General features: G+C 42.8%; 1 protein-coding gene across 1 annotated transcript in view; it reads left to right on the top strand.

The window, feature by feature from the left end:
* Positions 1 to 12,714, top strand: part of LOC115362048 (plexin-A1-like) — an 87,328-nt gene that overhangs the window by 44,456 nt on the left and 30,158 nt on the right. The window contains exons 10-11 of the mRNA XM_030055817.1: positions 3,456 to 3,690; positions 11,468 to 11,610. Coding sequence (XP_029911677.1) covers positions 3,456 to 3,690; positions 11,468 to 11,610 — 378 coding nt within the window. The remainder of the gene's footprint in view (positions 1 to 3,455; positions 3,691 to 11,467; positions 11,611 to 12,714) is intronic.

Here is a 12,714-nt window from a genome sequence, read left to right as displayed (position 1 = left end):
GTACTAAAAAAAAAAAAAAAAAAAAAAAAACATTGTTCCTTTTGATCATGGAAAATAAGTTCAACTTTATCTAGAAGTCATGCAAAAGTTTTGCATGACTTCTAGATAAAGTTGATAAAGTTGAAATGAAAAAAATCTCCTGATAAATAGGCTGTGACCTGTTGACCTCCATCTCAAAGAATCGGAATCGAGAATCGTTTAGAACAGGAATCGATAGTGAGAATCGGACTCGGAATCGTTAAAATGTATGAATCCTGTCAGTTCTGTCAAGTGTTGATAGACTGAAAAGTTCATTTTGTGATCATAACTGTTACAGGCAGAATGAGTGGGATTTTCCTAGAAATCTAGAAAAAATCCCCTCTCAGTCATCACTTGGGAGCCACTAGAAGTGTGTGTGTTAGTGTGTGTATCTGCAGACACCCTTGTTTTGCAGAGCTCAGGACTCTTCTGGGCGTCAACCTTTGGGCAGCAGGTGTGTAGCTCCCAGCCAATCACAGCATGCAGAGCCAGATCAATAACACATCATCTAATAGGAAACTATGAAAACCATGGAAGCAAATGGCAGAAAAGAGGAAGTATAGCGAGGAGAGACAACAAATACCCCTTTTCCACCAGGGCTGGTTCGGAGCCGGTGCCTGACTTAGCACCAGTTTTTTGGTTTTCCACCGCCCGAGCAGGGGCCAAACTGGTGCCAAACTGGTTCCAAACTGGTGCTAGGCAAGCACCGACTCCGAGCAGGGGCTAAACAGGAGCCAGAGAAAGAACCGATGACGCGGCCCACCACGTCATTGGTGGGTGGGATTACAGACTCAAACGGGAACAGCGATCGCTATAAACGTAAAGCTAAACATACTCACCGTTCGTTCCGACCACGAATACGACGGGTAGCCGGTAATAATTGCGTTTTTCGCCTCTGGACCGCAATGTAGGCTTGTAAACGCACGAGCAGTATTTGCATCGCTACGGTGGGTCGTCCATGTTTGTTGTTGTGATTCCAAGCGAGCGTCTCGCACACCGACGTGATCACATTTTACGATGACGTAATGACGTGGCTCTGACTTGGCTCCGCTTGGCTCTTGGCCGGTGGAAAAGCAAACTGGTTCTTCGTTGGCACCAGTTAAGCACTGGCTCTAGCACCAGCTCCGAACTAGCACCAGGTTCATTTTGGTGGAAAAGGGGCAAAAGAGAGTGAATCTGGGGTTTCTGGGTTGCTGAACTTTTGATTTATGATTTAACACTTGCAGGTTGTCACTTCTTTACCGGTACAGTTGGTTCAACTGTCATTTCCATATGATATGAAGCATCAACAGCAGCATAAGGTACCATTAAGGACAAATAAGCGTATTTTATCAGCTACCACCAATGTGGCAAACCAATTTGATTGGCTGCATCAACATGTACGACCCAGCATCACCGCCGTGCTCAACTACCTTGTTCAAATTGACTTCACTGTCTGCCCCAGGGTGTATCAGCTGTTAAAACTGTCTCTTTCGCTTATTACAAGCCGTCTTTTGTGCAAACTCATATTGTAATTGGCTGCCAATTCTTTTACAAACTGATCTCGTCCGATCCATTTCAAACCAGGCGTTCTGCAACCTGATCATGTCCTCGCTGAGCTAATTGGCTCCCAAATCTTACAAGCCAGTCTAATTGTTTCTACTTTTGCAAATTTAATTTCTAGATATTGACTGCATTGATACTGACATAACGGCTTCTTTTTTTAATAACACTTTGATACTGTTAACACGAGAGTGCACTTACAAGAACTTCAAAGTGCATAATCGCACCTCATTTGAATCGGTTATCAACCCCCCTGGTGGATACCTTGATTTGATGGATTTCAGTACCGTGTGTGTGTGTGTTTTTTTTTTTCCTTTTTTTTTCGGAGAGACATACTGTGCTTATGTAAATGTAGTCAGAAAAACCATTACATGTGTTTGACTTCCCGTAATTACCGCGGCTCCTTGGGGAGAGATTCTTTTAAATGCTGGTGATTACTTTGTTTGATTACTTATTCTGAATATGTGTGTGTACGCACGTGCGAGCGTGTGTGCCGAACGCATATCTTGTGTTTTTTCCGTGTCTGTGTGAGTCGACATTGTTTGTACATGTCTGTCACTGCATCGCTTTGCCGGTGTGCATGTGTGCATCGTGTGTGTGAGTGTGCCTTTGAATGTCTGTCAGCCTTGTCTTTGCCTGCAAGTCAAGCCAGCAGTAACATGTGAATTATTAGAAAAATAAATACACGACAAACAACTTTTCCAAACAAATGGTCAGCACACTGTGTGACGCAGTTTAATAGAGTGTTAGGAAAAGAGAGCCATCCACAGGAGTTGTTTATCACCGCGAGGCCCCATCCCAGCACTGATAACCTAACAAGGTTGTAAAAAATTCATTGCATATAAAATATCAATATGAAAACTCTTCTTTCTGAGCAGATTCAGCTTATTAAAACCAGCAGGGATAAAGGAGGCCCTGAACCACCAAAACATAATCCATCTTAACAAGTCTTAAAATGTTATTTTATAAAAACGACCTTCCAAGTCTAGCAGGTTCTCTTGTTTCCACATTGCAGTAGCTCTAATTGTTTCAAGAATTTTACAGGGATATTTTTGAGGCAATACGGAGTGGCAGATTAATCTGCTGGTATCAGGTGAATGTGGTTTTAATAAAAACGAAACTCTTGAAATATGTTGATCTGGACTGGAAGCAAGTGAAACTGGCCCTCACCATTGGCACATTATTTATTATTTATATTTAAACTTTTCCGTGGACAGTTAAGTTAAGTGAAGACAGGGTTGTGGAGAAGACTGTATGTATGGATGAAGCATGCAGATGATAAAAAATACTATGAGTCCACATGGTGGGGAAACACCCTCTTTAGTCACTCTGTGCTCTCCTGGGCTGCTAATCCACAATTCTGTGCTTCTGTCTCTCCATTCTGTTTGAAAAGCTCACAAAATAACACAAAATAATAAAGTGGATTATGCCACTATAAAAAAAAACAACAAGTCCTGGTACTCATTTTTTAAGGGCATTAAACTTCTCTTTTCTGGTGATTTTCCTATTTGAATTGGAAAGTAGATCCAGCAGGTAGTGTCTGGAGGAAACCTCCGTATAGCGACTTCATGCCAGGAAGAAATGACTTGATAGTACTTTAACAACCATTTTAATTACATGAAAACCAGGACTTGTTGTTCTTTGTACTGGTATCTGCCACTTTATCTGTGTTTCTGTGCTAAAAGTGTTATTTTAGGAGCTGTTTTGCTGTGATGTGGGAGTGAGTGTGGAGACACACATACTTTATTCTGGATTAGCGGCTGGACATCACGGGACAACTAATGAGGATACAGCCACGTGAACTCATGTACAACCCAAGATACCAAAGAGATCATCTATTTTCCAGCCTTAAGATCCTACAGTAGAGTGGCATGTTTGTGTATGTTAATGCTCAGATCCGTGCCGGCGGGTTCGAGTACTCCCCTGGGACGCTCCAGATCTACTCTGACAGCCTGCTGACGCTTCCCGCCATCATTGGCATCGGAGGGGGCGGCGGCCTGCTCCTGTTGGTCATCATCGCCGTGCTGATCGCCTATAAGAGGAAGTCGAGGGACGCTGACCGCACCCTGAAGCGCCTGCAGCTCCAGATGGACAACCTGGAGTCCCGAGTGGCTCTGGAGTGTAAAGAAGGTAGGAGATGAATTCAGTGTGCATTCCCTTTTAGTTTTGTTTGAACACGGATGATCCAGCTGACAAAATGACAACACTGCAGTGGCAAAAAAAAAGCCATTTTTCACACGTCAGCTGTTATTTGTGCAGCATGTATTTACAGATGACAGTCAAGTCAAACACGCAAGATTGCAAATGCAATCTATTTGGCATTTTTGAGGGGGGGTTCAATCCACATTAGAGAGTCAGAGAACTCGGAAAAAGTCGGGCAAGTTTTCCATCCCCCATCATTATCCATCAGCAGCCTCCCTATCAGGCAGTGCTAAGGCAGCATTCCCAAACCTGTTAGCACTAAACTGCTGTACTCCCTCCATCTACCAGTAACGAGATATTCACTGAGAGCCAATGCAAGGTGAGGGAGGGTTGAGGTTTTGTGGTCTAAATGAGCAGGCTGTTACAGGACAGTTTTCATTGGAACCAACTGCCAGCGGGGCATTGTGTAGCCCAAGTATTTCACTGAGTGAGTGAGAGAGAGAGAGAGAGAGAGACAGCGAGACCTTAATGAATCCCATTCCAAGCCATCCAAGTTTGCCAAGCCGCCCTCACCACTGACACCAGGCAAAGAGCGGTAATGTGCGCTGATGCATGTCCTCCATAATCTTGTAATAGCTCAGTCAAAATGCAAAAGCTTCATGTCCCAACATGTGCAGTGTGGCTGCTAATTTACTGGGCTGGGATGAAAAATTACACATGAGGGCAGAACTCATATGCAGCGCAAAACACAGGCCTGTTGTGCAAACGTGACATGAGCAGAAAATTGACCCTCTTTCCAACCAATATCTTCATGGGACCCAGGGGAGAAAGTGTCTGAATATCAATTTTAGTTTCAGTGGTTTTTAGTGTGGATCACAGTGGACCACAGGATAGTCTTTGCCCCTACATCCATTACTGGGGTGGACTGCAGCTGTTAGGGGGGGGGGGGGGGGGGGGGGCACATGCACTGAAAGCCACATGTTCTATTGCAGAGATGTGTGTGTGTGTCCCGTGTGAAGATCCGTGCGTGTACTTGTGTACATGTGTAGCACGATCACTAACTATTCTAACTTAAGTCCTCCATTAAAACTAATAGGAATGAGCCATGAGTGCCATGTGCAAATACTCAAAAACGGTTTTGCGCCATCTATTTCTCCATCTCTTAACGGCTCATCAGGAATTTTCATGATAGCATGCAGTCCTGAAGATACAACTCCCAATGTATAATGTCCAATACAGAGGACACACATGCATTGGAGGATATATGAATAATACTGTATGACATTAGCACAGTATATCATTTCAAATGTTGTAGATAAATTTAAATATCACCCATAGCTAGTGGCTTAGTATGCATCCACCATGATGGGTGACATGGGTTTATAATCTAACCAAATAAAATATTTTTTTTTCAACAAATCTCTTACTTCTACTATTATTATTAATGTGAAGCAGCCATTTGGAGTTGGTCTTGTTGATTTTTTGAAAATAAAACACAGGCAACAGGCGGGGCTTCACTGCTACTTAAAGGTGTACCTTCAAGCGGGTAGCCGTGTTGTAACGGACACACAAACCCCAGCTGCACTGGATTCATGCGCCAAGTCCGACCAAGTAGAGCCATGCCGGTGCGTGTGTATGGAAAAAGGCTATATGTGTTCCCGGCTGTCCACCAAGGACCAGCGGCTGACTAATTGGCTGTCATCAGTGTCCATCCATCCTGCAGGTCACCGGCATGTCAGTCCACAGCCGCCACAACAGAGAGGGAGAGAGAGAGAGTAAGTGAGAGAGAGGGGTGATGTGAGGTCAAAGTGACAAGGGGATTGTTTGCAGTGGGAAAGAGAAATGAGAGGCACGACGAAGAGCCAGTCAGATGAGACTCAGAGTGAGAGAGAGAGAGAGAGGGATGAGAGGCTGAGAGAGAGAGAGAGAGAGAACAAGGTCAGAGTGGTCACCAGTGGAAGAGTGTGGGAGATGTCTGATAGAAGGACACCCTGTGTGTTTCCGCCCAGGCCCACACAGCCGCGATGCGAGGTTATAATATGATTACAGTGCACTCATAACCAAGTGTCACGGCTCTATCAGTTACCAAGTATCAGCTGTTGAGTAACAAACCGCAGCGAGCTTTGAGTTTGAGCTCGACAGCTTGATATGCGCACAGACTGGCGGCTGACATTTTCCGTCTGAGTTGACATTTTCAGAAAATGTTTTTATAACGAGCCGCAGTGCCACAGCTCACCACATTATAGTCAGGAGGAGCAAGTTGTATATTGTCCAATATATAAGTTGAACTTTTTTTTTTTTTCCTGTGGTGAAGATTTCCTTCTCAACAGGTCAACAAGTCTTTCTGCAAACAAGTGAAGAAAATAAAGTATTACAGTAGAGTATGATAGCACATTGCAGTGAAAATGGAAACTTCTGTCAATAATTCTATAGTCAGGACATTAACTAGAGTAGTGACCGTCTTTTTTGAGATATTGTCAGTATTTTAAAAGATAGATAGATAGATAGATAGATAGATAGATAGATAGATTAAACTGCTAAAAGTTTATCGAAAATCCCTTAAATAGAGTAGACAGTGTGGTGAAGTATTTTCATTTTGTCGACTGAACACTTTACTTTTCATCCTTCAAAAATCCAAGGACCTCGGTCTGTTTTGATATTTTGTCCTCAATCATTTTGAAAGAGACGGCACCGTTGTTCAGATGGCGGATATTTGAGCAAACATCTTTTATTCGCCGTTTTGTTTTCCAAGAAAAACAACCAGAAAATGAAAAAGGCACTGCCCTTCCCTCGGCGAGGAGCCGGATTGTATCGGAGCCAATAAAACGAAAGCATTTGGTTTTCCAGGAAGTGAAGCATGTCCCCGTACCCGCCCCCTCTTTTGCCCCACCCAGCCTGCTGTACACCCAGCTGGCCTAAGAAGATGAGGCAGTGTGTGTGGGCGGAGGAACAGATGAAGTGGGCGGTCTGGTGTGTGTGTGTTCATGTGTGAGTGTGTGTGTGTGTGTGCGCGGTCCACATCACCGTAAGAGTCCTTAGGGGTGGAGATAGGGGGACGTTTGGTTCAGTCATCCATAAGAAGCACACTTCACACTGTACACTGTCATCCAAACTAACACAATACTAGTCATGCATAATTAGTTCCACATTAGAAATGACAACTGATGACTGGCAAATGTCACCGTTTTTACACAACAGGAGGTAATATAGATGTTATTGATGTGATGCAGTTTAGTAGGAAAACAAAACAAATTCACATGGACTCGCATCCGGTCAGAGATAAAGGAAAAGATGAGATACAAAATGACGATATCAGCTCTCTGGCCTCGGGCAGAAATTTGTTGCAGCATTCTGCCACTCCAAGTGAGACACGGTGGGCCTATCCAAACGAAGTGAGTAAACAAAAATGAACCGTCTATTTTGTAATTTAGTGCTCACTGCTGTCGGGTTTATGCACCTAACTCATCAGAGATCACCTGCCAGTCAAACAGTGTGTCTCTGTCTCTGTCCTTGGATTCTCTGTTGATGGAGTTCCTTCTTTGTGGCTATCACTGCCAATGCTAACCGCCTAGTTCTCGGTCCGCTTCGTTCAAACTCCAGAAAAGACCCAGAAAAGACCCGCCAGACACTGCGAGGTCGACTTATTATGCACGCCACAAATTACTGGCCAGGGCCTCCAAAATTTGTGTCGTCACAATTGACCGATTTAGCAGGTGATTTACCAAGGCCGATAATGCAAATGAGCACAGCTGCAGTTGAGTTTAAATGCATTGCCGCTAGTATCTGTGGCTGGTGCATGTCTGAAAACCAATATGGCTCTCAGCACCAGAAACAGAAGCTATGAAGAAGATTATATTATAATCAAGAATCTCATCCCAGTGTGCAAGCCAAGCTTTTGTTCTTGTTTTTTTTTTTTTTTTTCTTCCGCATATTTAGCGGTAGAACTCACAACAGGCGGTAGCTGCTGAGGACAGTGCAGCACGGTTGTGACTTTATCCACCGACTGCAGGCTGTTCCTCGGCTCTGATGGCCTCAGCGGAGAGGGGAATTTTTTCCCAAGAACGCGGACAACACTGGTGGGAGCGCATCACACACACTGTAGCTGAATCATTTTCATATGAGGAAATGCATTTTGAACTTAATATGCCTCCAGCTATGAGATAAGCAGCAAACCTTAGGGGCAAAACACACAGACATCCACCGTGTCCATGTGGAAAAGGGTGGCTGTGGTATTTTCTGTGGTAAAAGCGTGACGTTCTTTGCAATATCCAGACTGTAGCCGAATTTATGTCCACGCACAACTGAGATCCACTTTCATGATCGGATAAAAAGACAGGTTGAACCGAGGTCAAAGGTTTCAAAGGTTTTAAACAGCAGAAGCGTGAAAAAGGCCCGCATACACTTGATAAATCAGCCTCCATGCGTTTGGAACTGAATATGTAAAAGCTTTCATGCACTGGAAGACGGTTTGACTATATCAGGAACAGAGAGCCAGAAAAATAACATTTATTTACATGAAATTGTCACAGATTATTGTTTTAATGAATGCTAGTTATTAATAGAGACAAGTGAGATCACGGTGGAAGTATCTGCTCACAGATAGCCTGCATGTATTTAGCCTTAGGTTCCCTTCCCATGTCTGACAGGATAGGGCAGCGGGGGTGACTTTGTAATTAATGAGGTTTTTTTTGCACCAGTGATGGGATGACCTGAAAAGAAATGTACTAATCCATTTGCGCATGTCATATCATTGGTGCGATGCATAATAAAAATGGATACTTTGCATTTTAATATCATCGGAGAAGCTATTTCTTTTCATTTGTGAGTGCGAGCAGCCCTTAGCACCGAGTCCTCACTGGATGCTCGAGCCTTTACGCCCCTGTTTTGGCAAAGCTCCACCCGTACAGCACACACACACACATTCATCTTGTATGATGTAGCAGTTGATGTTTTTTGCCACTGATGTCTCAACCTATTATTCAGTGTTTTCTGGGGCCAGAACCAGACGCTGTTTCAGCAACAAAGAGTGAAGAGATGGATGGACGGAGGGAGAGAAGAGATGAGTGAAGAGATTAAATGAGAGTGGCAGGGAAATGGAGATGGAGTGGAGAAGAATGGGAGTAAAAAAAATCTCGTCTTTTTCACTCTTTCTTCTTTCCTCTCTTCTACTCACTTGTCCTTTTCACCTGTGCTCCTCTGTTTTTCTTGTCTTTTTGCTCTCCTCTTCACCTGCACCTCCTCCTCTGCCCCTTTCTCCTCTCGTTCTCTCTTCTCTCCTTTCCTCTTCATTTAACTTGTCGCCTCTTGTCTGTCATTTATCTCCGACTCTTCATCTCCTGTCCTCTCCTCTACTTTTTAATAGTTCCTTTGTCTTTTGTTCCACTCCTTTCCTGTTTTTTCCCACCCGCTCCCCTCTTCTTGTTAGTCCTTCATCTGTTGATTTTCCACTTCTCTTCTTTTAACTCTTCATCACATCTTTCATCTCCTGCATTTCCTCTCCTCTCCCTTTTAATGTTTGTCTCACCTCTCGCTTATATCCCCCCCCCTTCCTCTCCATTCACTTTTCCTCGACTCTATACTCCTTCTCTTTTCTCTCTTTTATCTCCTTTGCTTCCTCTCGTCTCCTCCTCTCTCCATCTCTCTTGTGGACCAAACAGTCCAATAACAGCTGGGGGAAATTATGCATGAAAACTCATCCGTCGCTCTCTTAATAATTATCCACTCATGCAATTAATTGACTTTCCTTTCCAGGAACTTTGTTTTCTGTCTCCTGGTTCCGCTTTTCTCTCCCCCAGCTAGCGTTCCTTTTTTCTCCAGTGTTTTCGGTCCTTTTTTTTTTTTTTTTTGACAAGTAAAGATTGAATTTGTCGGATGTTCAGACACCAAGGAATTAATTCACTTGACTCCATTTTTCGTCCCCGTCTGTCATTCAAATGCTGTGGATGTTTTTTTCTTAAGTGTTAGCCTGACATTTCAGTTTATCTCATTCATATAGAGAAATGACATTCCTTGGTCCAACTTCATACAACAATGTAACACGTCTTGTACCAAATGCAACTCAGTTGTTGATAGCAGCTGCTTCCTTTGTATCTACTCATGTATATTCCCTCATGCATGTTATATAGTGTATGTACTCTGTCTTGTCGGTGCCTCTGTCCTAATTTATTGCTTTAGTAGAACTCATTCCTCATCTTGGCTGGCACGTATTTCATAGCCTTTCTGTCTGGCTCTTTTCATAAGACCCAAACACTCTACCTGAAATTATGCACTGTTTGCGCTGTCTGTCTGCATCACCTTCCCCTGTTTGTCTCTGGCACTCCCTCTGTCTGACCCACATAAAGCGTTTGCAGAGCTGTCGCCTCATCTTCCTGCTCTAAAAGCAAAATCCCGTGCAGTGATTCTCATGAAAGTATGCACTCTCCACCTCTCTGATCACTCAAATGGGACTAGTATTTTGTAGGGGACATTGTAGAGATTATGAATTACCCCGGTACCGCTGCGTTTCGTGAAACACATTTGCTGGGATAATGACATTCCCCGAATTGACTGATGCCATGAATACATTTGTATAAGGTCAAGGTTTTACAATTTGTCACTCTCTGATGTAGCAAAGCAAAACTTGAGATTTTCGGAGTGTGAAAATGCAGTCAAAGCTGTCCTGTAGATTCTACTACCTCTTGCATTTTTCATGAAGAAAGGATTTGCTTCTCTCTGTCTTATTTGTTTTTCTTATCTCATTATAATTGTCCATGTAATTGTCCATTTTGTGTGTTTGTTTTGCTGGGACTTTACCTTCTCAAAGGAGTTGGACAGGGTTTATGTTCTTGCTCCATTCTGTCCGACTATTTGGTTGTCTGTTACCAGGACGTCTCAAAAACCCATGAATGGGTTTGCACAAAACTGCATGGATTTGTATGAAAGCTTGGTCTTGGGGCAAAGAAGAACTGAATAACTTTTAATACCAGTTTGCTAAAGGAGGGGAATCTATTTAACTTCCAAGTGGTTTCACATAGCACCATCAAACTTTGTTTGCCTATCAGTGGACATAAGGAATCCTCAACTAGTGGCCCAGTCAAGCAGCATAGGTGTACTGGAATACTAGTGGTGTACTCCAGTTTAGATATAACTACCCTACCATTTTTCTAACACTTGGCACAGTGGTAGAAGGACTTCCCTAATATCCACTGAAACATAATCCTGATTGTCCATATTGTGTTTTGGTGACTTGGTAAAAATCCAATGTGGAAATTGCACATCTTGACAACTGCATGTCACTGGCAGAGGTATACGTTCCTCCAAGTGCCATAGAATTGACTGTGGTGTTTGCTTGTTTTGTAACTGATTGTTGATTAATTACAGCTAGGTAGAGTCATTCTTTGTTGAGTCCATTGAGATGTGCTTATGATGAATGAACGTGAGAAAAAGTAAAAGAACTGACATGAAATTACGGAGAGTTTGCCTAACATGGAATTAGTATCTGTCTTCACCAATATGTTAAAGCTTTTTAAATTTAGTTTTACTTTTCAGACACAACACATTTGCATGGGATTAAAACACCAGTGATCTCCGCAGTTAGTGCACATTACTGGAGAGCACCAGGTGATGTCAGTCCAATACAAATGGACAATTTTTTAAAGCATTTCCAGAGCTGTTACGGCATCTGTACAGGATAAAATACTGTAACACCTCAAACAAAATGATTCACCGTTTTCCTTCCTGTCGTCCTCTCTGTTTGTCAATCTGCCTCCTACACACCATTCGGCAGCTTTTGCCGAGCTTCAGACGGACATCCACGAGCTGACCCAGGAGCTGGATGGAGCTGGGATTCCCTTCCTGGACTACCGGACCTATGCCATGAGGGTGCTCTTCCCCGGCATCGAGGACCACCCCGTGCTCAAGGAGATGGAGGTACTGGTCAGTACACCACCAATCGAACCGATAGCAAAGCAAACTAATAAGCATTAACCCTGAATAGCACCAAGGATGAGACTGCTGTACTAATAAACTAACACCAACTTGCACAACATTAGACGAAAAAAAAAGAGAATTTCCCCATGGGCATCGGTGGCATATTACATAACACTGAAGTAGATTATCTGAAGAATAGCAATGAAAACCTTATTGTATGAAGTTTGCTCTCCTGTTCTTCCTCTCTAGTTCATAAAAAGAGCGTGTATTTGAGATGCACAATGAGTATTCATACTTTGAAATTCTTGCTAAGCAGTGGAGAAACAAATCAAACTATACCCTACCACAGCTACCTTTAACTGGTCTGAATGGGACCAGTGGAGGCCAAGGGAATCATTTCAAAAAATCTATTTCTGCATCAGTACATTGCAAGGCAATTAGTCCCTTATTCCACAAAATAAAAACAAAACAGAGTCAATACAAGGCCTCTAGTGGTGCAGTACAAATTGAGGAAATCAAGCTGTAGAACTTGAGTTGAACTTCCATTATGTAACTCTTTCAGAAATAAATAAATTATTTACTTCTGAGTTTGTGCATGCTACCACAAACTTTCCACCAACACAAAGTATTTTTCTCTTCACCAAGTGCTAGTTTAATCACACTGGAAACCATCTGGAAAATATTGTATTCAAATTGAGATTAGTATTTTTCTCTTATTTGCACACACTTTGGACATTCAGATATTTAGTGTAGATACATTGTTAGGTGATTCTGACAGCTTAAGACGCAGTAGCATTCACGTTATTTGTCATATGCACGGCTCTTTTCCAATTTTTCAAATTACACATATCTTAATTTAGACACTGTTTCTTTAAGCTGTGCTGTTGGAGATATTTTTGTGGGTTGATTCACACTTTCGGTGGTTGCCAGGTCTGCATTAGGGTTCACACAATCACTCAACACAGCTTTGTCCTTGACTGACTGCTGGCCTGCTCGGTTGTAAGATGTCGACACATAATTTATAGATCCTTTATATATTTCTGCATACGACAGAAACAGTTCTACTACAAGCACTGTTTGAGGTACATCTATGGACAGTGCAGG

The sequence above is a fragment of the Myripristis murdjan genome, chromosome 7 (genome assembly GCF_902150065.1).
Source record: "Myripristis murdjan chromosome 7, fMyrMur1.1, whole genome shotgun sequence".
NCBI classification, from domain to species: Eukaryota; Metazoa; Chordata; class Actinopteri; order Holocentriformes; family Holocentridae; genus Myripristis; species Myripristis murdjan.
Note: the sequence above shows the minus strand (reverse complement) of the source record. Positions and strands in the feature narration are given on the sequence as shown.